The sequence below is a fragment of the Camellia sinensis genome, chromosome 8, assembly GCF_055761805.1.
Source record: "Camellia sinensis isolate YWXY chromosome 8, ASM5576180v1, whole genome shotgun sequence".
Classification (NCBI taxonomy): Eukaryota; Viridiplantae; Streptophyta; class Magnoliopsida; order Ericales; family Theaceae; genus Camellia; species Camellia sinensis.
In genome coordinates this window covers 27,607,541-27,635,280 of record NC_138968.1, presented here as the reverse complement: position 1 = coordinate 27,635,280, position 27,740 = coordinate 27,607,541, and the positions used below count along the sequence as shown (strand labels likewise).

The window sequence follows — 27,740 nt, the reverse complement described above, 5'->3', positions numbered from 1 at the left end:
TCAGTTATAATTAAAATAAGGAAAAATTATTTATAAGTTCTATTAGGGAGATCTATGCTACATATGGTCCTACTAAAAAAGTTATATTTCTATAAGTACTGTGAAAAATTTGTTGACACATTTACCTTCAATATTAGTTGTTAAAATAATAAATAATAGTAAAATCATATATAGGAAATTGAATGTTACCATAAATCATATCTATATAAACGTAACGTAACGTGACATCTACATAAACGTAACGTGACACCTATGATCTATGGCAACATTCAATGAAATTGACTGTTGCCATAGATTATATTTATATGAAACGTAACGTAACGCCAACATAAACCAGCAACATTTTCACATTCAATTTAAAAAAACAAAAACTCAATTGAATTTGCGAAACATAACGTGACACATTACGTTATGTTTATGTAAGTGTCACGTTACGTTTTGTTTATATAGGTGTCACGTTACGTTACGTTTATGTAGGTATCACGTTACGTTACGTTTATGTAAGTGTCACGTCACGTTTCGTTTCTGTAGAATCTTGTGGAATGCATTCCTATCTAAATAGGACTTGAGACTATATAATAAATTACACAGGACTTAATCTACCATAAGTGTCTGAAAAATGACTTATAAATAAGTCTCCCTTAAAATAATATCAAAATTAAAGAAAAAATTAATTATAATTAAGTAAGAAAATAGCATAACTTTAGAGGAATATGGTATAATTTTTTTTTTTTTAATTTCTAAAAAAAAAATTAATAATAAGTCTCACTGTGCTGATAAGCTCGCTTGAACAGCTTGAGGAAGAGAAATTCAGAGTGAAGACATAATTTAGAGAGAGAAAGAGCAGATGGGTAAGGGAGGGATGTCTCGTGGTGGTGGTGAGGATGTCAAAGATGGTGAAGAAGAGAACATGGCAGCTTGGCTTGTCAGCATCAACACCCTCAAAATCCAGCCTTTCAAACTCCCTCCTCTTGGTTCCTATCTTTCCTCTTAATTTCCTTCTCATGTTTGTTCTTTTATTGATTCTTAAAACCATTTCTTTTCTTTTCTTGTTCCACTAATTATTAGCCTTTGTTATATGTTGCTTACTATGCTTCAAACTCTCAATATCTTTGCTATTCTTTGTAATTTATTTATAGCCTTTCGTGATGTTTACTTAGATTGATATCTATTCTTAATTTCTTATTTTACTCATTTCACTTGTAGTTTGGGGCATGGTATGTTAGTCAATCAATATTAATTTTAATTTTTTTTTATACTAATTTTCTTTGTAGTTTATTGCTTTTAATGTGTTTTGCTAGATGAACCTCTGTTTTGATCTCTGTTCTTCATAAATTTTAGGTCCATTTGATGTTAGAGTCAGAATGAAAGCTGTTGGTATCTGTGGGAGTGATGTTCACTACCTCAAGGTGAAGGCCTTATTAACTATTCATCAAAAAATTTCATGTTTGTGAATGAGATAGATTATGAAAAGGGAAAAGATTAATAGTGGGTTTGGTGTTTGGTGAAATGTTTCACTGAATCCTTGTGGCTAATGTTTTGCAAAAATTTCAGAAATTTAGATGTGCAGGCTTTGAGGTTAAAGAGCCGATGGTAATTGGGCACGAGTGTGCGGGGATCATAGAAGAAGTTGGGAGTGACGTGAAATCGTTGGTGCCTGGCGATCGTGTGGCTTTGGAGCCTGGCATCAGTTGTTGGCGATGTGATTATTGCAAAGAAGGTCAATACAATCTATGCCCTGAGATGAAGTTTTTCGCAACCCCTCCTGTTCACGGTTCTCTTGCCAATCAGGTTTGTGAAATTTCTCAATAGCCTAATAGTTCTGTCGATATTATGATCAGTCGATAATATTGATTAGGTTTTGATTTATGTTCACTGTATTGCATTTTTTAGGGCTGCAAACAAGCCAAGTAGTTGATTGTTCAAGCTTGGCTTGGATCAACTAAACGAGTTTCAAAACGTGTTTAAATTTAGCTTGTTTATATAACGAGTTAATCGTGAACGAATTGAACAGAGCCAAGCACAAGTTGTTTGATTTTTTAGAGTGCATATATTCTTATCGAACGAAGTAATAGGTTGTTCAAGTATGACTTGCTTATGAAACAAGCCGGTCTCAAACCAGCAAAACACAAATCGAGTTTGAGTAGCTTGGTTTGTTTTCGCAGCCCTATATTTAGTCTTAAGAAGCACGGACACGAATACAAATTAGACACGGGACATACCGATTTTAAAAAAATAGAAACACGGACACGACGGGAACACGGTAATAAAATATGTTTTCATATATTTTTATTTGCTATCTAGATTAATATAACATCTACAAATAATCAATATTAATAAAAAGTAACTCTAATTCTATTTTTTTTAAAACACTTTTAAATAAACACTTACCGTTTATATCTTTTTTTAATGTATGATTTATTAAGTATTTAAATCTAACAAAAAAATAATAAACATTCAATATTCATTAAAAACACTAAATAAAATAGGAAAAAAGACAATTTGACATGTTCTTAGTGTGTTCTTGGCGTGTCTTCTGAAAATAAATTAATTAAATAGGAGAACACATCATGTAGTGTGTTCTCAAAGTATCCGTATATTCGACACAGATACGATAAAAGTTTCGGTGCTTCATAGATTCAGTCTTAGTATGAATTATTGGATTTGATAACTAGAAGGCGGAGTTTCCTAAAACAGGTGGTGCATCCGGCAGACCTATGTTTTAAGCTGCCTGACAATGTGAGCTTGGAGGAAGGAGCAATGTGTGAGCCACTCAGTGTTGGTGTTCATGCTTGTCGCCGTGCTAACGTGGGTCCACAGACCAATGTATTGATCATGGGAGCGGGTCCCATAGGTCTGGTTACAATGCTCGCTGCACGGGCTTTTGGTGCTCCCAGAATTGTCGTTGTGGATGTAAATGATTACCGCCTCTCGGTTGCTAAGGAACTTGGTGCAGATGAAATTGTGAAAGTTTCAATAAATATGCAGGTATACTCCTCATTTTGGAAAAAAATACTTCTTTTTTCATACATATGCTTCTCTCTTCAAAACCAAATATGTTTGCTTTTGCTTATATATAGTTCTAACTGATGTATGATATCAGTAATGATTCTTGGCAACATTTTGAGCTACTCTGGTGCACTTGTACTTTTAGTTACATACAAACTCAAGGACATTTATCCAGTGCCATTTTTAAACTTTTACAAAACTAAGCAGACCAAGTTAGTCTTAAGTCTTAATCAAGTAAAATAGGTCATACAATGAACTGCAGCAATTATGGTTCCCCATTTGCCATTTCTTAACAGAATTGCTTTGCAGGATGTAGATGAAGAAGTAGGACAAATTCATAAAGCGATGGGGGCTGGAGTGGATGTGACCTTTGATTGTGCTGGCTTTAGCAAAACCATGTCAACCGCTCTGAGCGCCACTTGTCCAGGCGGCAAAGTTTGCCTTGTTGGAATGGGTCATACTGAAATGACTGTCCCACTCACTCCAGCTGCTGCAAGGTAGTGTCAGTTACGATTATAGCTCTAAATTTGGCCCTTGGAAATCATTCCAAGTCGGTGAAAATTTTATCTTCGAAAGATTAATTTAAAATTTTTTGTTATTTATTTATTTTTTTTATTTATTTATTTTTATTTTTTTTTTGGGGGGGGGGGTATAATTTTTATAGTAATGGGTTTTTGATTTTTACTTCTGGGGTGAATTTCAGGGAGGTTGATGTGATTGGCATCTTCCGCTACAAGAACACGTGGCCTCTGTGCATTGAATTTCTGAGGAGCGGTAAGATTGATGTGAAGCCCTTAATAACTCACCGATTTGGGTTCTCGCAGAAGGAGGTTGAAGAAGCCTTTGAAACTAGTGCTCGCGGTGGTAGCGCCATCAAAGTCATGTTTAATCTGTAGAGTCTTGAAATGAGAGAAATGTCAGTATATGAAGTTTGGAAGGAGTTTAAGTAATGAATAATTATCTCAACCATGAAGTTTGATATGGTTTGTAAAAAAGTTCTAATGGCAGTATTACTCATTTACTCTTGTTGCTTCAAATTTTTGCATGTTAAATCGATATTTGTATAATGTTTGATGAAATCTGCTAGAATGCTTGTGTATTTTTTCAATCAGAGTCCATTGTGCCCTTCACTTTCTACCCCTCTACCCCTCTTGGTGGTCATTCCAGCACGCAATTATCTATTGACTAAAAATAAATAAATTTGTAAACTACTTATAGTCATGACTGTTGAAATAGCCAACAAGGTTGAAACTCAGAGGAAAAAGCTTCGTACTGGGACGAAGGTTCTATCTTGTCCCAAAAATTTTTGCAGTTAAGGTGTGTGCATGGACTGAGGGTGGTTTGTTGGGGTGCAATGCAACCTGTACCTTATTGTATCGTCATCCAAATTAACCAACACCACTGTCAAAGCGTGGTATCAGGGAAGATCCAACCTGAAATAACATAAACAGAAGAGGTGGTTGCTGACAGTAGCATACAGTTGCAAGAAAGCCATGGTACTTTCATGCCGGTGCACCTGAAATTTGTTTGTTGCATTACTAGCAATCCCTATATTGTCAAACACTGCTCAAACTCAAGCAACGATGGCCTGAGCAAGCGAGGTTACTAGAAATCCACATTTGATCACACAATACTTTGCAAGGAGCCTGGTCCGATGAATTGATCATTCCTAAACAAGTCGCAAAAGGTAAAACAAACACACCCTCTCCACATTAGATCAAGAAAGAGTCAAAGGTTTTAAAATTTGCTAATTCATAGTCATTGAACCGGTCCAACCACTAACCAAAACTGTATGCATTTTATGGACAGCAAGCAATCAACTGGGATCAGTCAACACAATGGTATGAAACACAATACCAACACAAACTATGATATGCAGAGCCAATGCCACTGAGGGCAGTTGCTGCCGTCAGGATCAAGCCAAGAGAGTTCAAAATTCCGAGCACTTGCTTCATGTTTCTCAATCTGCTATGTTAAATACACAAAAAAGACCGCCCATGCTGTACACATGTTTACATTACCATAAAGACAACAAATTAACGGCCATGAATGCCCCAAATGACAATACTTTTGGAAGTGAGATCACGCATAGGAAATGATACATGTCTTCTAAATTTCAGTAAACATAATTATTGATCATTTGCCGTGGTCACAGTATTTGCTGTAAATAGAAGAGTGACAAGTATGGAAAGGCAACAATTGATTTCTATGTATGTATGTAACTATATAAAAATATAAATATGAAAGATTTATGTGAACAAGATTTCTGTTTCCATTGCAACAGTACACTGTTCAGATAATAGTAATGCCAGCCCATACAATGCCACAAGCATATAGCTGAAAGGGAAAGAGAGGCAGGATCTACAATATAGACATGTGCAAAAAACGCAGACAAAATCAAATCTTAATAAAAAGAAACCATGGCAGATCAAAGATCCCACAGATAGCATGTTGACCAAGAACAACAAACCGATTGGATGGTTTTAATTCAACTGGCAAGTTTAAAAGCATCAATGAAGAGACCATAAGTGAAACCCATCTTGAAATTGTTTAGAAGAGCAATGGGGAAAGTCACCTTTGGCCGGCTATAATAGAACTTAGTCACATACTCCGTAAGGAGAACACACACAATCGCAGCAATCACATCATTGACTCCCAACGCTCCAAACGACAGAGAGATTGTCTGTGCCACATAAAAACCACCCAATAATGCGATTCCCCCAAAAAGTGCTCTCCTTGAAGGACTTGTAAAGTAATTCCTTGATTTCTCTGGCACAAGACGAATGAAATCAACCAGTCGTCGAGGCCTGTCATTGTCTTGCACAGCTCGGATGCTAAATAATAACCCTGATGATCTTAAAGCATATGTCCCATCTTTTTTGTGTGAAATCGTGGTTCCAGGAATTAAGCCATATTTGAGGAGGCCTGTAGAAGTTAAACTCAATGGATGTGCCATTGAAGACTGGTATCAATCAGAGATTGTAGAATGCTTTCCTGGAAGAAAGAAATGAACAAGGATTTCAGCCCATAGATGCAAGTTCCCCACAAGGACACAATAGATAGAGAAGCAATTGGATAAAACAACTTTGTAATATATATATATATAGAAAAAAAAAATGCAATAAACTAATATGTTGTGAAGCACCTGCTATTCTGCTCAATATAATCATGCAATCCTTAACTGGTAAAGTGGTACGAATTGGATCCTGTTTTCACCCCAAGTTGGGGGTTATGAGTAGGGGCAGGACTACCCCATTGCATAGCCGATCACTATAGGACCAAAAAACACAGTATTCACACCTGTGCTTCCTAGATATTTCTACTCCATTGGGGATCAAACAAGAAACAAGCCTTTAACAGACTAAATTGTGAAATGTCATAATTCAAATGACAAGCAATTAAGAGTTCAGAATGCTAACAATATTATGACGATGATGTGAAGAATAATATTAGTTTGAATGCATACTTGCATGGTATAACGTCCTGCAACCCTATCCAAACCATATCCACAAAGCTAGAAAAAGTAAATATAAGCAAATATTGATAACCCTACCTAACATTCAATACAATGCTTTAAGAATTGGTTGTCATTCACCCGGTCAAGGACAAGAAATAAAGGGAACTAAGCCCCCTTGAAAGCACTCTTGAGTTCAAATCTGCTATAATATAAAGGTAATAAGTGTTGGGATCTGGGATCCCGCCCAAGACCTTATAGAAATTATTCCATGCAGAAAAACACACCCACACTCAAGGAGACACAATATTTAACGTGGTTCGGCCTCAATGCCTACGTCCACGGGAGAGTAGCCGGTTATCACTATAACAATGGAAATATTACAGAAAGATTACAATAGAGGAGGAGCTCACACTCTCCTCACTCACCCACTCTCCCGTCTCCCTCGCTCACACCGAGGGAGACGGTCTCTCCGCCTCACATATTTCACTCTCTGTGGCTTGCTCTTCTCTCACTCTCTCTCCTTAGCCTCCATTTATACACCAAATCAATGGAGATGGAGAGACTGGCCTTGCATATGGCCAGCTCTCTTGTGTGCTGGCTTCACATGGCCAGCTCACCTTTGTTGGCTTTGCACTTCTTGCAGCACATGGACAATCACCCCTCACATGGGGTGATGATATCCCCACAAATCACCCCCTCAACCCATGTGAGGTGATCCACTGCACACACTGTTGGTAATCTTGTCACGCCCAAATTTCAGCACAGTTTGCATCTCCTCACTGAGACGCTGCATCCCTTGAAAGCTAGAGATAATACACCAGAGATACAAGAGGAGGAGGGAATCCTACATCCTCAACTCAACTCACACCACTCTCTGATTTGGAGAGAACCGCTGCTCCTATCTCCTACAGATCTCTTCCACGCTTTCTGTCTCGGATGTCTATACCTGCTATGCTTGAACTTGCGCAACCAAGATATCCGACACCCCCTGATTGGATGTCCTGCACCCCCTGCTGGGATGCCCTTGACTGTCATGCATTACCTCGCAGGACCAGTCATTGGAGCAATAGAAAACTCGTTGTTTATCTCATCAACATCCTCTGTCTTCTTTGCTCGGAGCTTTTCCTTTGAACTTTCAGCCTTTGCCCTCTGCACTTCTGAACAACCTCCTGGCGTTTCCACATACGCTTGTTGTCTGTGCCTTTGCAATCCCTGATTTGCTGTCCAGTAGATTGATGGTTGACAGTAGCTCCATCTGTCAAAGCATCGTCAGCTATGCAATTCCTTGCATAGTGCTCGTACCCATGGCTTCTGGTCTCCCTGCGTCGAGCTCGCCTGAGAGATCCGCATCAACTCTATCCTCCGCTGCCATGGAAATAAAGAAACCACCATAGAGAAATAAGACTTGCCACTCCTTGGCACGCACTTTTGCGTTTTACCTGTCTCAATTTCTCTGTCTGGAAGTTCCTGTGAACTGTCAACAACCCGCTGCTGCACACTCTTCTCGCGCCTCTGTACGACACTCTAGCGTACCCTTGCACTGTTGCACGTCTGCAATTGTACTTCTGCGCTTAGTATGCTCCTCTGCAACTATTGTTCTACATGTCCACATACCATTAGTACCTTCTCGTATACAGTAGCTCCAACAGCCACAGTATTTCCCTGAGCCTGTACTGGTTGCCAAATCATCTATCCGTCGATGAATGGTCTTCTCTTTTGATTGAACCAGATCCTCCAACGAACTCCGGAGATAATTGCAATCCTCTGATCACCCCTGACCAATCCTGATCTCCCTTGATTTGCCATTTGATCAAGCCTGATCTCCTCTGGTCTTCAATGATCTATCTCAATCTGTATCTGGTTGTCCAATCTGGTCAGAATCTGCCCATTCTAACCTCTTCAGTGAATCCGCAGCGTTCCACAATATCCAGCAACCTTCCTTCGAGTATTGAAGATGACAAACACCCATGTTTTGACAATCTTTCCAAACCGTTCAGAATTTCACTATTCTGACCTCGCGGTTGCGTCCGGAGCGGTCCGTTTAGCTAGGACCAACCTTCGCTGCATTTCCGGGGACCTCACTGAAAACTATCCCCGAAAGCTGGGCCACACCACAATTTTCTGAAAATTCTGGGCCAAATTGCAATTTTCAGAAGTTCAGGGAATATTCCGTGTACCAACAGAATATTCCGTCCGCTGCCCCTAATGCCGTTCGTCTCTTTAATCTGCCTTCCTTTTACAGAAACTCCGTCTCCAAAATCTGACCGTACTGATGTGTCCGGAATACTCCAAATAGTCGGAAACCACTATTGGATCACCAAAAACGGACTCCAAATGGCTTCGATCTAGCCAAAACATTTTGTACGCCTCAGATCTGTGGCTACACCGTAGCCGCGAAGCCCTGGATCCTTCCTCCTGCGGCTGCACCATTGCCGCGTAGCACTGGATCCCTCCCTGCCTCTGGTTGACGTGGCAGACACGTGGCATAACCTTGCTGACGTGTCGCCACGTGTTGACGATGTGGCATGCTGACATGGCACGCGCGTGTCTTACACGCGCCTTCCCCCACTCGTCTTCTTCCTTCATTCGCGCGTGGGGCGCGTGCCTGAGACTGGGTCGACGCGCCGACTGCCTTCACGGCGCGTGGAGGCGCGTGCCGAGACTGGGCCTCACGCGCCTTCTTTAGGAGGCGCGTAAGAGCGCGTGGGGACTCCTCTGGGTGTTTTCTTTATATGGTTGGACTCCTCTTCTCGAGCCCTTACTCCTGGTATGCTCAAAACCTGATTTCGAGCAACTTGATTTCTGGGCAGTTTCAAACAACACGCTGTTTTTGTTCCGAAACGCCACCAACGAGGCTCTGATACCAATTGTTGGGATCTGGGATCCCGCCTAAGACCTTATAGAAATTATTCCATACAGAAAAACACACCTACACTCAAGGAAACACAATATTTAACGTGGTTCGGCCTCAATGCCTACGTCCACGGGAGAGTAGCCGGTTATCACTATAACAATGGAAATATTACAGAAAGATTACAATAGAGGAGGAGCTTACACTCTCCTCACTCACCCACTCTCCCGTCTCCCTCGCTCACACCGAGGGAGACGGTCTCTCCGCCTCACATATTTCACTCTCTGTGGCTTGCTCTTCTCTCACTCTCTCTCCTTAGCCTCCATTTATACACCAAATCAATGGAGATGGAGAGGCTGGCCTTGCATATGGCCAGCTCTCTTGTGTGCTGGCTTCACATGGCCAGCTCACCTTTGTTGGCTTTGCACTTCTTGCAGCACATGGACAATCACCCCTCACATGGGGTGATGATATCCCCACAATAAGATCACTAGAAGACAACGAATCAGTCCTCTCAACGTAGTAGTGTTAATAGACGAAGTTTCATGAGAAAACATATGACTTGTTTGATATTTTCCCTTTTTTTATGACAAAGAAGCTCCCCAAGGCAGGCCTTTTGGACCCGCCATAGCAGAGAACCTGATAACTGTAATAACCCACAAATTACATGTATCAGTTAAGTTCGGATACAGTCAAACCCAAAAATGCGTTTGCTGCTCGTCCCAGAGTTTGCCTCTTAACCAGTACCCTACCCATGTGAGTTCAAACCAAGCAAAATTGAACAAAAAAGCCAACAAAACGATCAAACTACAAATGACAATATTCAGAGAACAAGGTTCTAATTGCATTGAAATTACAGTCTCAGAGAATCTCAAACCCGCACTGTCTATTTTTCATCAAATCTTTTTGACAAAAATCCAAACTTTTCCTAAAAACATGTTTTAACCCATTTTTTAATGAATGAAAATCATCTCCAATCCATACTCTTCTTAAAAATTTCACCAAATTTGATGAAGGGTTTTGCTCATCCTTGTTGGGTGAAAATTTTACCTATCCCTTGATTGTAGCTCATTTTTAACCCTTTATTCATCAAATTAAATGACCCAAGATTGTAAAAACAAAAAGAATAATTAAGTGTATGTTGTAGTTTCATTTCAGTTCATAACAGGAAGTTACAGTCCTTGAAGTGTAGTCGAATATGTAGAATAAAGCGAGAACCAAACAAGATAAGAACCACAAAATTAGGTCAATTAAAGCTATAAGAATTGGTTCAAAAACCCACAAATTAAAAAGAAATGGTATGAATAAATATGATGTTTGTTACCTATGGAATCCCTGAATCCTCTGTTTTCATTAGAGCTCCATTTCTCTCTTTCACTTGATCCTTGCTAAACGGGAAATAGGTACATTGGAGTTGAGAGGGTTTGCCTTTTCATAATAGTATTATTATTATTATTGTTTGTTTGTAAATTATAAATACGGAAAAGGCTATGTTTTATGTATTTTATAATTAAAAAAATGATATAATTTTGTATTTTTTAAATTATAATTAAAAAAAATTATAATCAAATATTACATGAGTATAATTAAATATATTAAATTAATGTCATAATTTAAAAATATAATATAATTAAAAGTGCATATTCTTCTCAAAGAATATAAGACAATGTTTGAAAAGAAATACAATGAAAACAAAAAAAAAAAACAAAAACAAAAACAAACAAACAAACGGAGGGGAATATGAATGAAAATGTAAGAAAAATACAAGCCAATTTATTTTATTTTTTTCATTTCCCTTTTCTTTTCAAAATTTCTATCTTAATCTTTTATTCAAAAAGAGTAAAGGGTATACTTAGATAATTGTAGATCTTAAAATTTGAGGATAAATAAATAGAAAATTAATAAAAGAATATAAGGAACTGTTTGAAACTTCTTAAAAAATTACTTTTTTTTTCAATTTCTTTAATTTCTAGTGACATTTTTCAAAAAAAAAAAATAGTTGAGATAACTAAAAGTGGTGCACTAATAGCACCACTAATGATGTAGCAGTAAGCCCCTTGTTTTTTTTTTTTTTACATTTCCAATACATTAGTGCTATTAATGGTCTTTTTTTTAGTAGTATGAATCATTATTGTTTTCAAAATTATACACAAGATGCAGTTAGTTTCACCTTTTACTCTTAAATTATTGTTAAATTATGCATTTAGTTTATGAACTATCGATTAAGTTCAGTAAGTTTTTAAAATATATAAATTAAAGTTAGTTTCTAAACTATGTATGGAATCTATTAAATCTTCAAATTATTTAATTTAAACTTAGGGCTTCTTTGAATATTGACTATTTTAGTATTCGTTTCGTATTGACTTTTTTAGTTGATTTTTTGTGTTGGGACTTTTTTAGTTTGATTTTTTTAGCATCGTTTGGTTTGACTTTTGTAACTTTTTTGACTTTTGTGATAGAAAAAGTGTAATTATTATAATTTGGATATGACATTTTATCTTATTGGCTTACGTAGCCAATTTTGCCTATTTGTGTTTTTTTAGCCAAAAATCTAAAACCAAACAAAGCTTTAGTTAATATTTAGTTTTTTATGAAAAGATGTATACAAAAATAAAAAGAGTAATTTGAATGATTTTACTTTTTGATTATATTAACTTCCCAAACTTTAATACCTAAAAAATTATAGAAAATTGGTGATAAATCCAATCTAAGGAGAGTATAAGGCATTAGGTCTAGTGAATATTTTTTATTGGTGAGAGATTCACATTTTGTGAAATAATTTGGTGAGAAATCTTGAAAGACATTTTGTTTCTAATTTTATCTATCAACTTTTTTTTTTTATCTATTTGACTTTCTATTGATTATCTGTTCAAATTTATATTTATCTGTTCAAATTTTTTTGTTTATTTGTTCAAATTTTAAATATCTATTCAAACTTATATCTATCTGTTCAAATTTTTGACCTATCTGTTGAATTTTTACAATCTATTTTTTTCTATCCGTTCAAATTCATACCATTTTTCAAACTTTCTCTATCTGTTTCTCTCTTCACCTCTCTTTTCTCTCTTTATTTGTTTATCTTTTTTTTAACTGTTGAATTTTTACAATCTATTTTTTCTATCTATTCAAATTCACAACATTTTCAAACTTTCTCTCTATATATTTCTCTTTTCCCTCTCTTTTCTTTCTCTATCTGTTGAAAAAATTTCACTATTTTTGTTCTATCTGTTAAAACAACTCTCTCTTCTTCCTCATATTTCTTATCCACTACCATCACTACTACCACTACTACTACCAAAGAACACGTCCACGCCTTCAAAAACAAAAACATCAACATCATATAATACCAAACCAAACCCAATCTTTCTTATTTGTTCAAATCTCTGATCTTCTCTCTTTTTTGAATTCTCATAAAGAGAGAGGTCATATCTGTCTAAAAAAAATTATAATTTGTTTCATCATCATCAACAACAACACACATCTGGAACAGTTTCAAATGCAAAGAACCAAATAAAATAAAATAAACAATAAACAGATCTTACATCATCATCAATATCCTTCACCATCTCAAGCCATCCATCAATGGTGTTGACGCAATGGGCTACAACATTTCTCTACAAATCATCATAAATCCATAATCAGAATTAAAAAAAAAAAAAAAGTCAAGCTGGTCACAGAGAGAGAGAGAGAAAGACCTTGAGAAAATTAAAGTTGTAAATGTGACACCCTAAATATTTAATTAATACCACAACCAATCACGATAATAATAATAATAATAATAATAATAATAATAATAATAATAATAATAGTGGTAGTAGTAAAATAAAATAATTAATGTTATAGTTGTATGTGATAAAATGTAATTTAATTGGATTATTAAGATTTGGGGTCAAAGTAGAATTAAATCAAAAATTAAGCAAAGCTGGCACTTGTTGAGATAAAGATGTATCTAAGCAGGATTTGGCTTAAGATTTGGCCTACCTAAGCAAGATTGGCCTACCTAAGCAAGATTGGCCCATAAGCACGTGGTACACCTAGGAGACTCCATGTGGATTGTGTGGGAACATATTTTTAGATAGTCCACATGGCCGAAGTTGTTAGCCAAGGTGCTACGTGGGCAGACTATGGTGCCGAGATATGGTGCGATAATATCGAAATTCGAGATATTTGGATAGAGGACTAAAGTCTTAGATGACATCAAGCTACCTATTTGGATAGAGATGAGACCCCTGAGGGAGTTCATCTTAATCTGAATAGTGTGAGTTGTGATAAATGTTATCATTGTAAATGATAGAGTCCCATGAAGTAAGACTTCTAAGGAAAGTTGGACACTGATCATTATAAAAGTAAGGCATCCTCGTGAGTCTAAGGTATGCTTTTATTTGAGATATTTTTATGCTTTCGTTGTTGATGTTTAAGTACTTGTATTGATAACTGTGAGAGATAAGATTACTGACTTGATCGTCAGAGTGCCCCTAGGTGGACGAACCATTGCGGTATTCTCATATTCTTGTTGGTTGGTGTTCGGGCTTAATCTATTCTGTCGGTGCTCTCTAGTTGAGTTTCCCGTTTAGTTGTGTGGTCAGAAATCAACACCGACAATTTGGCGCCGTCTATGGGAACTTAGTTAGAATAGACGGCCATCATCGTGCAAGATCAATATGTCGGCAACGACTAGTTTAGTGAAGATGGAGAATGTGTCGACATTAACGGAATGAAGACCGTTTCAGAAGGGATGCAAAGACAGAGGGCATGAGCGCTCCCAAGGAGATGACTTTCAAGTATAGAAGGATCAACCTAAGTGAGCAGATCCCGAATTCTAGATCTCGGATCCCAAATCCTAGAAAACCAGATCTCGGCCTAGATGAGTAGGTCCGAAAAGATAAGAGCTTAGCCTAAGTGAGCAGATCCCAGATCTTAGATCGCGAATCCCGGATCCCAAATCTTAGAAGACAAGATCTCGACCTAGGTGAGTAGGTCCGAAAAGATAAGAGCTCAGCCTAAGTGAGCAGACCCCGGATTCCAGATCCCAAATCCCGAATCCCAGATCCTAGCAGACAAGATCTCGGCCTAAATGAGTAGGTCCGAGAAGACAAGAGCTCAGCCTAAGATTCCAGATCCCGGATCCTAGATCTTAGAAGACAAGATCTCGGCCTAGATGATTAGGTCCGAGAAGACAAGAGCTCAGCCTAAGTGAGCAGATCCCGGATTCTAGATCCCGAATCCCGGATTCCAAATCCTGGAAGACAAGATCTCGACCTAGATGATTAGGTCCGAGAAGACAAGAGCTCAGCCTAAGTGAGTAGATCTCGAATTCCAGATCCCGAATCTGGATCCCAAATCTCAGAAGACAAGATCTCGGCCGAGATAAGTAAGTCCGAGAAAACAAGAGCTCAACTTAAGTGAGCGGATCCCAGATCCCAGATCCTAGAAGACAAGATCTTGGCCTAGATGATTAGATCCGAGAAGAAAAGAGCTCAGCCTAAGTGAGCAGATCTCGGATTCCTGATCCCAGATCCCAGATCATAAAAGACAAGATCTCGACCTAGATGATTAGGTCCGAGAAGCCAAAAGCTCAGCCTAAGCAAGAAGATCCTGGATTCCAGATCCTGAATCCCAAATCCTAGAAGACAAGATCTATTCCTAGATGATTAGGTCCGAGAAGATAAGAGCTCATCCTTAGTGAAGCAGATCCCAGATTCCAGATCTCGGATCCCAAATCCTAGAAGACAAGATCTCGGCCTAGATGAGTAGGTCTAAGAAGACAAGAGCTCAGCCTAAGTGAGCAGATCCCGGATTCTAGATTCTGGATCCCAGATCCTAGAAGACAAGATCTCGGCCTAGATTATTAGATCCAAGAAGACAAGAGCTCAGCCTAAGTGAGTAGATCCCGGATTCCAGATCCTGAATCCCAGATCCCAGATCCCAGATCATAGAAGACAAGATCTCGGCGTAAATGAGTAGGCCTGATAAGACAAGAGCTCAGCCTAAGTAAGCATATCCCAGATTCCAGATCCTGGATTCTAGATCTTAGAAGACAAGATCTCAGCCTAGATGATTAGGTCCAAGAAGACAAGAGCCCAGCCTAAGTGAGTAGATCCCAAATTCCAGATCCCGAATCCCGAATCCCGAATCCCGGATCCCAGATTCTAGAAGACAAGATCTCGGCCTAGATGATTAGGTCCGAGGAGACAAGAGCTCAGCCTAAGTGAGCAGATCCCGGATTCCAGATCCCGAATCCCGGATCCCAGATCTCAGAAGACAAGATCTCGGCCTAGATGAGCAGGTCCGAAAAGACAAGAGCTTAGCCTAAGTGAGCAGATCCCGGATTCTAGATCCCGAATCCCAGATCCTAGAAGACAAGATCTCGGCCTAGATGTTAGGTCCGAGAAGACAAAAGCTCAGCCTAAGTGAGCAGATCCTAGATTCTTGATCCCAAATCCCAGATCCTAGAAAACAAGATCTCAGCCTAGATGAGTAAGTCCGAGAAGACAAGAGCTTAGCTTAAGTGAGCAGATCTCGAATTCCAGATTCTGAATCCCAAATCCTAGAAGACAAGATCTCAGCCTAGATGATTAGGTCCGAGAAGGCAAGAGCTCAGCCTAAATGAACAGATCCCGGATTCCAGATCTTGGATCCCAGATCCCAGAAGACAAGATCTCTGCCTAGATAAGTAAGTTCGAGAATACAAGAACAGCCTAAATGAGCAGATCCCAAATCATAGAAGACAAAAAGCACATAAGATCAGACTGAAGTCAGTCAGGTTCTGCTTGTCGGCAGAAGACCATCTATACAGAAGGACTTTTACTGGACCTCTATTGCGATGTGTACATCCTTCCCAGGTTGAAGACGTTTTACACGAGATCCATGCAGGGAGCAAATCCCTTGCCCATAGAGCTATATTATAGGGATTCTGGTGACCCTACATGCAAAAGGATGCCGAAGCCTATGTAAAAAAGCGTGAAAATGTTGTTGGAATCCATGGTTGTACGATAAGACCGAAATGTCATATGACGATGTTCCCATGGTGAACATGACGAGTAACTTAGACTTATCATATAAGTAGAGTTGAATTATACTTGCATATGATAGAGTTGAACTAAGTTGGCGATGTTTATGAATGAAACATAACGAATAACTCAGACTTATTATATGGCAAAGTCGAATTATACTTGCATATGATAGAGTTGAACTAAGTTGGCGATATTTCTGAATGAAACATAATGAATAACTTAGACTTATTATATGGCAGAGTCGAATTATACTTGCATATGATAGAGTTGAACTAAGTTGGCGATGTTTCTGAATGAAACATGACGAATAACTTAGACTTATTATATGGCAGAGTTGAATTATACTTGCATATAATAGAGTTGAACTAAGTTAGCGATATTTCTGAATGAAACATGACGAATAACTTAGACTTATTATATGGCAGAGTCAAATTATACTTGTATATAATATAGTTGAACTAAGTTGGCGATGTTTCTAAATGAAACATGACGAATAATTTAGACTTATTATATGGCAAAGTTAAATTATACTTACATATAATGGAGTTGAACTAAGTTGAATTAACCTACACTTGCCATATCAGCAGAGTTAAACTCAAAATGGAACTAAGTTCATTAACAGAGAAACCAAGGTTGAAACACCTCGGGAAGCCTTTGTTTGAATCTGACTTCTACAAAAGACCATAGTCACATGCTTAATGTGAACTTAAGTGGAACTTAGGTTCACATTAAGGGGCAGGGAGCTAGAGTGATGAACAAACTTAAGAGTTTGACACTTGTTGAAATTTTCAAAATGAGCTTAACATTTGTTCAAATTTCGGAGAAATTTACAAGTTGGAGTTAGCCGATGCAATGATGAATAAAGTATCTGAGGTACATGTTACCTAAGGTGACCAACCAGGTTGTCAAAACTTGAAAATGGTGAAGTTTTAATAGAGGATAGCATATGGAGGTAAAAAAGCAATAACACTTGTAAGAATATTTTTATTTTTAAAGTGTTAACCAAGGTATAAAAATGGTTAGCCGAGGCAAACAGTCAAGGTTTATCCGAGGTATTGTATCCCAGAGTTATTATACAGTTAAGGTACACTTTGAAGAAATGCAAAAATATTCTGAGTTTGGAAGCATGAAAAAAATGAAAGAAAGCAACAAACATGCATAGAAGAAAAGAAGGCATACATTCAACACTTGGAAGAAAATATAAGACTTGCATTCAGAAAAGAAACTTGTTCAGATTAAAAAAGGCACTTCGGCCTGGCATAAGAGATTACTTGTTCATCTACAAAGACAAAAGCGGTACATTGGCCAAATATAAAGCTAACATTTCTCAAACAAAAGATTACAGCTATCCAAAAGTAAGAAGGAAAAGTACAAAAAGGAGGAAAAACTAAAGTTCATGCATTTTCCACAGTCTGCCTTACCTTGGCAATTGGTGTTGTGTCAGCCTCGGCAGACAGTTGGGTAGATTTTTCAGCTTGGACCTCGGTGTTGATCTCAGGCAGTGTGTCATCTAGGCTCTTGTTGGCAATCTCGACCTCGGCCTTAGAAGTGGTCTTTTGAACCTCATCCTTATTATCCTGAGTCAAGTCAAGGATTTGTGCATTTAGAGTTGGGGACTTGGCCCCAATAACAGCTTCAGATTCTTTCTCGGCAACCTCAGCCTCAGCCTCTTCCTTGTCTCTGGCCTCCTCGTCGTCGGCCTCATCCTCAAATTGAGGAAAAGGGACATTGAGCTGACCCATATCACAAAGAGGTGAATCCTCAGGGACAGATATCTTTTTGAGGGCTGTCATCCAGTCAAGATAGTAGCCTTTGTTGCAGGCCATGTTGAATTGTTTTTTCGGCTTTAGCAATGGCCTTGGCTTTGGCAGCAGTAACTTGGTCCACTTGTTTCATGTGCTTCTCTTTCGAGATATTAAGTTATTGGAGGCATGAGCATGTTAGATTGACTATAAGGAGATAGAGTGGATTGCACAGTTATGACATCAGGGATGTCAATAAGAAGGTCTTCTATGACAAGAGTTCGGCGAGACATGTCGTCGTTGGTTATGGTGATGGTTACTCACAGATAAGGCGATTGGAAAATTATCAAGGTCTAAGGTTGGGAGCTTAGGACCTCGGTGTTTCCTGCTCCTAGTTTTAACTGCAAGATTGTCACTATGTTGGTGTTTTCACTGCCACTGAGATGGTGGGTTGATGTATGGAGCAACTGATGAATTGCTTAGTTGTTAGTCTGGTTCAGCTAGTAGAGTTTGAACCTTGGGCACAAAGGGAGTCTTTATAGTAATGAGTGCTTTAGTGATGATGGTTTGCAGAGGCCAAGAGAAAGAGAGTCTAAAGACACAGATAGAGACGAAATAAGAAGATGAAATGGTTTTGCTGGAATTAGAAAAATATGGCAAAAAGTTATAATTTCGAGTCTTGACGTGCCCGTGCTGACGTCAGGCGGCGGGGGGCAGAACTAATGCAACATGATGGGGACGTGATTGGTACGCTTCAATCTCATGATGATCTTGATTGAGAAGTGCAATCTCAATTGAGATATTGATCTCGATAGAGATGATGATCTCGGTTAAGATGACAATCTTGGTTGAGATGGTGATCTTGGTTAACATGATGATTTCAGTTGAGATGTTAATCTTGGTTGAGATGTTGAATTTGAATGGGGCAGAACTTGTTTATTCTTGGTTTCTGATGAGTTAATACTAGGATCTTGATGTTCTTGAACTAGCAAGTCATGATCTCTGCTGGCAATGCGATCTCTATTGAGATGTTGGACCTAGATAAAATGAAAATGATGGTTCATGGTTCTTGATTCTTGATTCTTGACGAGTGGACATTTGAGTCCTTGTTTCATGGTGCCAATGAGTCACGATCTCGGTCAGGGAAGTACATGTATAGGTTCCATCACCTTAGTTTGTCGAGGTAATAGAACCTAGGGGGCAGTTGTGGGGACATATTTTTAGGTAGTCCACGTGGCCGAGGTTGTTAGCCAAGGTGCCACGTGGGCGGACTATGTTGCGATAATATTGGAATTCGAGATATTCGGATAAAAGACTAGAGTCCTAGATGACATCAAGCTACCTATTTTGATAGAGATAGGACTCTTGAGGGAGTTCATCTTAATCTAAATAGTGTGAATTGTGATAAATGTTATCCTTGTAAAGGATAAAGTCCCATGAAGTAAGACTTCTAGGGGAAGTTGGACATTGATCATTATAAAAGTAAGACACCCTCGTGGGTCTAAGGTATGCTTTATTTGAGATGCTTTTATGCTTTCATTGTTGAAATTTAAGTACTTGTATTGATATTTGTGAGAGATAAGATTATTGACTTGATCGTCGAAGTGCCCCCGAGTGGACGAACCACCGCGGTATTCTTGTTGGCAAGTGTTCGAGCATAATCTATTATGTCAGTGCTCTCCAGCTAAGTTTCCTGTTTGGTTGTGTGGTCAGAAATTAACACCCACAGATTGCTAATCATGGTTTGCCTCCCTATAAATAGGGAGGATATGCTCTAGGCTAGGAAAACAAAAACAAAAGGAAAGAAAATAGGGGAAAAGAGAGGGAAGCAAGAGAACAGGCATGAATAGTTGGCAAAAATAGGAGGGAAATAGTAAGAATTAAAATTACGGTGAGTTGTATTATACCTTGAGTCACTATAATATATTTTACGTATGTTTTGAATTACCATAATTTATTTTATATAAGTTATGTTTTATAACTTATATTTATATTTCAATTACGTTAATTATTTTTTGAACTCCATTTGATTATATTGAAACCCATAGATATGTCTGTTTAAATTATTTGACAATGATTTTGTAAACAATTATTTTTTGTAAGTACCACCATGAGAGTCCCATGTCTTGGGGGATTTAAATAACCATTGGCCTTTGTTTGACCACTTTGTAGTCCTCTATTTGTCATGGATCCACTGACATCTGTTCTGACTGTCACTCATGTGACCTCTGTTCTGTACCGTGGTTATGGTTATTTATTTACATAATTTATGTATTTCAGTTTCTGCCACTTTGAATAATTTGTTTATTCAAATTAAGATATGTAAATGTTTTAACTTAACTAACTATCTATAGCTATTTTGTGTTCTCTATACTCTTGACATAATATTTCTCACTCTGCTGTGTGCTTATAGCTATTACCCTTTCAGGTGATGAGATGTAAGGAAGACCCGTAACCTCATGTAGTGGAACCCACACAAGAATTTGATGCTGATCTGCTATTTTGTTTTTTTCTTTTCTTTTCTTTTCTTCCTCCTATTTTTTTTTATTGAGGGCTAGTCACTGAATAATAAAATAATAAAACCCTATAGATATATTTTCTTTTATCAAAATAGTAGAATAAAGTAGATTTTATGTTTAATTATTTTCTTACTTCCATTTTGCCTCTGCCTGTGTCATTTAAATTGTTACGATCAGAATTATTTAGTAAGTTGCGATTCTAGCCCTAAGTCCCTGCAGTTGGGTCATGACAGTAAAGTTTGAGGAAGTTAACACCAGAGCCCATGTAATTTATACATCCATGTAAAATGAAGTTAAGATCAACGATGGTGGGTTTAAGGAAGAGGAAGACCCAAAAGGGAAGAAGAGTCGAGATCAACGGCAACAGAGGAGAGAGAAGAGGGGAGAGAGAGAGCATGAAGGAAGTCAGTGGTCTTCGAGATATTGGGTTAGGGTTGGCGAATCTACAGATATGGGGCTCGCCGATGATGAATCTCTCTCTCTCTCTTCAAACATCTCTCTCTTTCTCTATGATGGTGGCTCCGGTAGAGATGCCAGAGTGGAGGTTGAGTTGACGACAGTATGGTTGCGAACCACCAGAGTGCAAAATGAACTACCAGCGGCATGGAGGTAACAGAGCAATAGTAGATCTACCTTTTACAATGGCTTCGTTTGGAAGCGACGATGATGATGATGAGACGAAGACGAGGAAGATGAGGTGGCAACGAGAGACTAACAGGCGACAACAGAGAAGATGAGAGACCGACCGAGAGAGAGAGAGATCTGAATGAAAGAGTTTAGACCGTAGTGTACATGATATATTTATATAACAATGAGCCTCTGTTTTTAAATCTTGATGGGACTTTTGTCCCTTTGCCAAAATATAGACCATTAGATTGATTCAATCCAAAGGTTGAAAATGTCTCTCATTTTTGTCCTATTCAATCAGAAGATCTAATGGTCCAAAATGCAATCTGATGGCTCTGTTTTTGAACATACACCCTCTCTCTCTCTCTCTCTCTCTCTCTCTCTCTTCCTCACGTACTCCTTTCATCTCTTTCCGATTTCAAATTTTCTTTGGGAAGACACTATGCTATGTTTGGTAAATCAACAATTTTCTTTGCGTTTGTTGCTTTCAGAACTTCAGGATTCAAACTTTTTCCCCACAACTCTTCATACCCTTCAGCTGAATCCTCTCCTCTTATCCGTAAGCTCTCTCTCTCTCTCTCTCTCTCTCTCTCTCTCTCTCTCTCTCACGTGCACACACACATCTTGCACGGATTTCATTTGGAGAAAGTTCTGTTGCTTTCTGTGCTAATTTGGTCCCATGTGACTCTTTATTGAAACAACCATTATTCATCTTCTTGATGTAAAAAATTGTGCAGATCTGTTAACCTTAAGTTATGTTCGTATTAATTTTGCTAAAGTTTCTTCTGAATCTGTTAAACCCATGTTCTATTTTATTTTTTGATACAAACCCATGTTCTAATTTTGGTTTGATGAGAATGCTTCTGTTTTTTGTTATTGCTCATTTTTTTAAATTTTGTTTGTTACAGTAGGTAATTTTATCTTATGAAGTAAATTTTGTTTGTAAATAAAGAGTCACAACCAGTTGGTAAATTTTGTTTGTTGCAGTTGGCTTTAATTTGTGATAATTTGTTAAACCCATGTTTCAATTTGTGAAAGTTTCTTAGACGTATCTTTATCTCATTGTTTTGGATCTAATATCTACAAATCTTTTTTTTTTTTTTTTTTTTCAAAGAGTCAACTTGGAATTTTAGACAAATTGTTAGTATTATTGGGACAATTTCATATGATGTTTAATTATTGTTTTCTTTTTCTTTGATTCATTGCAGTAACAATAGGTGTTCTTTCTTCAAGTGATCTATATAACAATAAAAGGGTTAGTTTGAAAATATCTTTCAAATTAATGGTCCAGATCGATCTAGATTTAAAAACAATGGCTCAGATTTACTTTTACAAATATCTCTCTCACAAACTATCTTCAATGGTCCAGATATCTTTACCTATCAACTCTTACTAACCCACCCACTGCACTTTACCAATCACTGTGAAAGAAGGAAGAACGAAGGAAGAACAAAGTTCTGAAGGAAGATCAAAGCTTTGAAGGAAGAACAAAACTCTTTGCATTCCTTTTCATTTTTTCTCCACCATCACTAGGTAAGGCACTCTTATCTCCTCACTTTCTTTTTGTTTTTCAATTAATTTTTTTTACCTTTTTTTTTTTTTTCTTCAGTTCATAGCTCTGTTTTTTTTTTTCCCTCTGTTTCTGGAGATGGGTTTCATCCTGTCATGCATTAAAATGACATATCCCAAACATGCATCATTTTTTTTCCCAGCTCGTGCATCATATAATATGCCAAACAATAAAGAAGTGGACTATTGAAAGCTAATGTTAAAGAAGTGGTCTTAGGACGAAGTGGACTATAAAGAAGTGAAGTAATGAATTTCCCATGTACGATTTTCCTCAAAAACATCAGGAAACAAATCCATACAGAGCTAATGCTAACATTAAAAATCTAAAGCAAAATAAATAAATAAAAATTTATGCATCGTGTTGTGTTGTGTTTTGTTCTGAGTTCTTTTTTTGATTTTATTTATTCAATTAAATGAGTTAATGTTAACATTAATTGGGTTGAAATTTTCTTTAATAATCAATGTGGTTTCAACACCCACTTCCCTCTCTATCAAATGGGGGTTAAGGAAAAATGGGTTTCATGTTAACAATGGGTTAAGGGAAAATGGGTCTCATAACTCTTTGTTAAAACCAATTGTTTGGTTCTTATCTCTTTGTTTGGTTCTTAGTTCTTTGTTAATTTACAAAAAAAAATAAATAAATTATGTGTTGTGTTTTGTTCTTAGTTCTTTTTTTGGTTCTATTTTTTCAATTAAATGAGTTAATGTAAACATTAATTGGGTTGAGATTTTCTTTAATAATCAAAGGGGTTTCAACACCCACTTCTCTCTCTATCAAATGGGAGTTAAGGAAAAATGGGTTTCATGTTAACAATGGGTTAAGGGAAAATGGGTCTTATAGCTCTTTGTTAATTCTTACCTCTTTGTTTGGTTCTTGTTCCTTGTTAAGAATCTGAAGCAAAAATAAATAAATTTATGTGTTGAGTTTTGCTATTAGTTCTTTTTTTGGTTTTATTTTTTCAATTAAATGAGTTAATGTTAACATTAATTGGGTTGATAATTGATTACATTTACGTGTTCTCATTGCTTAAAAATTTGTTAGGCTCACATTAATCTTATTTTATTTTTTAATTATATTTTCATTTATTTAACACTTTGTTTTTTTTATTGACAAATAGTAACATTTTATCAACAATCCCATGATTCTTTGATTTTGAATAGAGCTGATTGTGTGTGTGTGTGTGTGTGTGTGTTTCTTTTTTTTTTTTTTTTTTTGGTTGACTTAAAAGTTATTTAAGGGAGAATTTGTACAAGCATGACCATATCCATTTGTAAATGGGTCAAAGAAAGGTAGAGATTGATTTTTTGGGTCCAACGTTATCATTCAAATTCAAAAGAATATATATAATTTAGGTCTATATTTTGCATATTTTTTAGCATAGGGATAATTCTTCTACTTTCTCCACATCCCCCCCTCCCCCTCCCCCGGACCTCATATGCAAAACCAACAACCACTTCAAACTGAAATCCTATTGTTGAAACATATCATGCAATCCAATCCTCTTGATTCATGAACAATCCAATAATTACCTCCTATGGTGAGTTGGCTTTAAAATGAAGTGCTAAGCACCCTCTTCCCAACTTTGCCGATCTACTCCAGCCTTGCTCGATCTCCCCCCTAAAGCTCCAACTCCCTCTTCCCCGTCCCTGACTCGCCCTTCTCTCTCAAGTACAATTTATGTTCTTTGTAGTATCATTGTTTGTATAATTTTGAATATTTTTTATGTGATTTATGAAATCTGTTTGTATTTTTTTGTAACCATTCCTACCTATTACTTATATTATTTTTTTATCTATTTTCTTATTTAATTGTATTAAAGGAGAATTTGTAATGTCCCTTGGTTCTTCGGTTGTAGAATGGTGAAGCTATGTCAAAGGTATGAAAATTAGGTATGGATTTTTTCTAAATCCATTTTTGAAATTTGATTTCTTCTTACTTAAAGATTAACAATTTTTGGTGTTTCTAATATAATCACTATATGTAAGAATATTTCTATGTGATTCATGATTTTTTGGATTTTTTCTTGCTAAAGGTCAACAATTTTCGAGATTTTTAATATAATCACTATTGTAAGAATATTTTTTATGTAATTCATTATTTTTTTCCTATGTATTTTTTTTATCATTTGAATACTTATGAAATCTGTTTGTATATTTGAAGTTCTTGTCATTTTAAAAGCATTATAACTACACTTTTTGTTATTTTGTTATTTCCCAAGCCTACTTCACAATATTTCTTGCACATTTAAATGACAACTTCATAGTAATTAGCAATACATTTTATTGCTTTGCATTTTCACATTCAAAATCTGTTGTACATGGTTTTCTAGAATGGAATCCCCTCTAGATGATTTTTTGCGTTATTCTGCAAGAAATAATTGAAGTAATTCTAATTATGCTTTTACAAGATCATGCAAATAATTGAAGGTATTCATTAACATCTACTTTTCATATTATGCTTAATCAATCAATATTTTTATTGGTTGTTGATTTTAATGTTTTTGATTTTTTATTAGTTGATGCGCTTTTAAATTTCTTCAGCATATTAGCTGGTTTACTTTGGTTTTATTGAATTTCTATCTTCATGGATTTGGCAAGTTGTTGGTGAGACAGAGAGGGTGTGCAGTAAGGAAGGGAAAGACAAAGAAGGTGGTGGCAATGCGATGCAGGAATAAATTTGAAAAAAACAAAATATTTATTTTAGAGAAAATTCTATGTGACAAGGAAGGGTAGTATTTGATACAATGGCTAGGATTGCTTCTCCCTTTCATCCGCGGTCCGTTTCCAAGACTGATTTTAAAAATTTATTTGTCCTATGTGGCAATTTGGATGGTCTAGATTAATTTAATCCAATGGTCTATTTTTTAACACTTCTCCCATCTCAGATTCTAGATATCTCTCAATCCCTCCTCAGCTTTGCCCCTTCCTCCTAGCACACTGCCTCATCAAAGTCTAATTTTTGTTGTCTAGGTTTTCTAATTTTTGCTGTCACTAATTTTTGCACCTCGTTCATTACATAATGAGCTTTTTCTTTTTTGGTTTTTTCGTTTTCCTATTATGCCAACTAAGAGATCTCTAAAAACATTTCTATCTTTAACTCAAGCTATGATGAGATCCTTAGGTGCCTTTGTTTTCTGATTTGATTTTGATTTGGTGTTTGTTTACAATTCTATTTTGGGTTTGTTTTATACATCTGTATTCCTAACATTGTTGTTTAGATCATATGAGAGCTCCTTTATTCAGATTTGTATTTGTTTTCTTGCTTTTCTTTTCATTTTTTTTTTCTTTTATTTATATTTTTATCCTTTGTTTTGGACTTTGTTGTTAACCATTTAGAGTGAATTTTTTTTGGGTGAATATTGAGAGTGAACTTTGTTGCATTAATATCCTTAATTTGATTTTTTTGGAAAAATTGAATCTTTGAGGATTGTTTGAGGATTAAAAATGAAGTGTGAGGCTAACAGTGAGTTTAAGGACATCAGATGTTGATAATTTACGCTTCATTTTGGTTGGGGAGTGCCTTTAGGCACAGGTCATTTGCTAGATTATTTTGATATATTCTTCTTTTTGGTAATGTCTTTTTCTCACGAAAATGCTAATTTTTCTTTCTTTCTTATTTTTTCTTTTTTTTGGTGAGATGCTGAGTTTTTTATTTTGTCACAAAAGTTTTTTTTTTTTTTAGATTTTAAAAAAGGTTCAACAATCGTCAAACCGGTGACATCGCAGCTTTTTTAGTCCCAGGATAATTCTTGGATAAAATTCTTATCAACTGGGATGGTTCTTGAAGCATTTTTATTATTTACTTATTTATTTATTTAACAGTTACAATATCAGTATGATTCAAGACTATAATACACTTGATACTTTATAATATTAGTATTGTTGTTAAACTTTTATTTGATGTTACCTATAGGTTGTGTTTTGACAAGTTTATATGTGGCTTATAATTTTTTTGGCTTTTTAAGAAAAAAATATACAGAAAGTAGAGAGGTAATGTGATCTAAATAAGCCAATAAGTCAATAAGATGGCTCATAAGCCACTTCCCAAAATAGCCCTTGGGTTACTGGTTTGGTTGATCTAGATATTTTGGCTTTTGTAGATTTTGTGAATGATTTGATTTCTAGCTTTGTTATCCTTTTGGAGGCTGAATTTTTGTATTCTTTGTATCATCTTGATGCTTTTTAATAAAGTTTGCTTATTTATGAAGAAAAAAAATTATGCTGAAAGCTCCTCATGTTTGAATTTTGAATGCAACATTATGGTCTTTTCTTAATTCCGACATTGATACATACTTAGGAATATAGTAATAGGTGTAATATCAGTTTTGCCATGGACTACTAGATTTGTCTTGTCCATCAAAATAAAGAATTTAAAGTGTTGACATCGCAATTTTTTTTAGTCCCAGGATGGTTCTTGAATAAAATTCTTATCAACTGGCATGGTTCTTGAAGCATCTTTATTTATTTATCAATTAAAATATTAGTATGTTTCAAGATTACAAAGCACTTGATGCTTCATAATATTAGTATTGTTTTTAAACTTTTATTTGATGTTACCAATAGGTTGTGTTGTGTCAAGTTTCTATTGTTATGCTTCTAATTATGTCAGAAGCTCCTCATGTTTGAATAATTAAATGCAACATTGTGGTCTTTTCTTAATTCTGACATTAATACATACTTAGTAATAAGTGTAATATCAGTTTTACCATGGACTACCAGATTTGTTATGTTCATGAAAAACAAAGAATTTAAATTTAGTGAGATATCAAATTTGTTCCTACATGCAGGATTTTTTTTTTTTTTTTTTTGGTTTGCATATTCGGGATTTTTCTTAAAATGAATAGCTAGTTAAGTGAATATTGACCCAAGGTCACAACAAGATTGTGACAACCCTCACCTCTGATTAGTGCTAATCTATGATTAAGCATGATAAGTAATTGAACAGACTAAAAT

At 36.4% G+C, this 27,740-nt stretch overlaps 1 protein-coding gene and 1 long non-coding RNA gene across 2 annotated transcripts; one reads left to right on the top strand and one right to left on the bottom strand.

Moving 5' to 3' along the window:
- The first annotated feature begins 616 nt into the window (after window positions 1–616).
- On the top strand, window positions 617–4,117 carry LOC114270660 (sorbitol dehydrogenase). The gene is made up of 6 exons (XM_028212213.2): window positions 617–974; window positions 1,342–1,409; window positions 1,555–1,791; window positions 2,698–2,988; window positions 3,319–3,506; window positions 3,713–4,117. Exons 1-6 carry the CDS (start codon window positions 848–850, stop codon window positions 3,903–3,905), a joined length of 1,104 nt encoding a protein of 367 aa, XP_028068014.2. The 5' UTR covers window positions 617–847; the 3' UTR covers window positions 3,906–4,117.
- A 1,140-nt stretch (window positions 4,118–5,257) lies between these two features.
- On the bottom strand, window positions 5,258–10,792 carry LOC114270662 (uncharacterized). The gene is made up of 2 exons (XR_014337498.1): window positions 10,642–10,792; window positions 5,258–6,003 (listed from the first exon to the last, which is right to left on the bottom strand). It is a non-coding gene; the product is annotated as an uncharacterized LOC114270662 (long non-coding RNA).
- Between the last annotated feature and the right edge of the window lie 16,948 nt (window positions 10,793–27,740).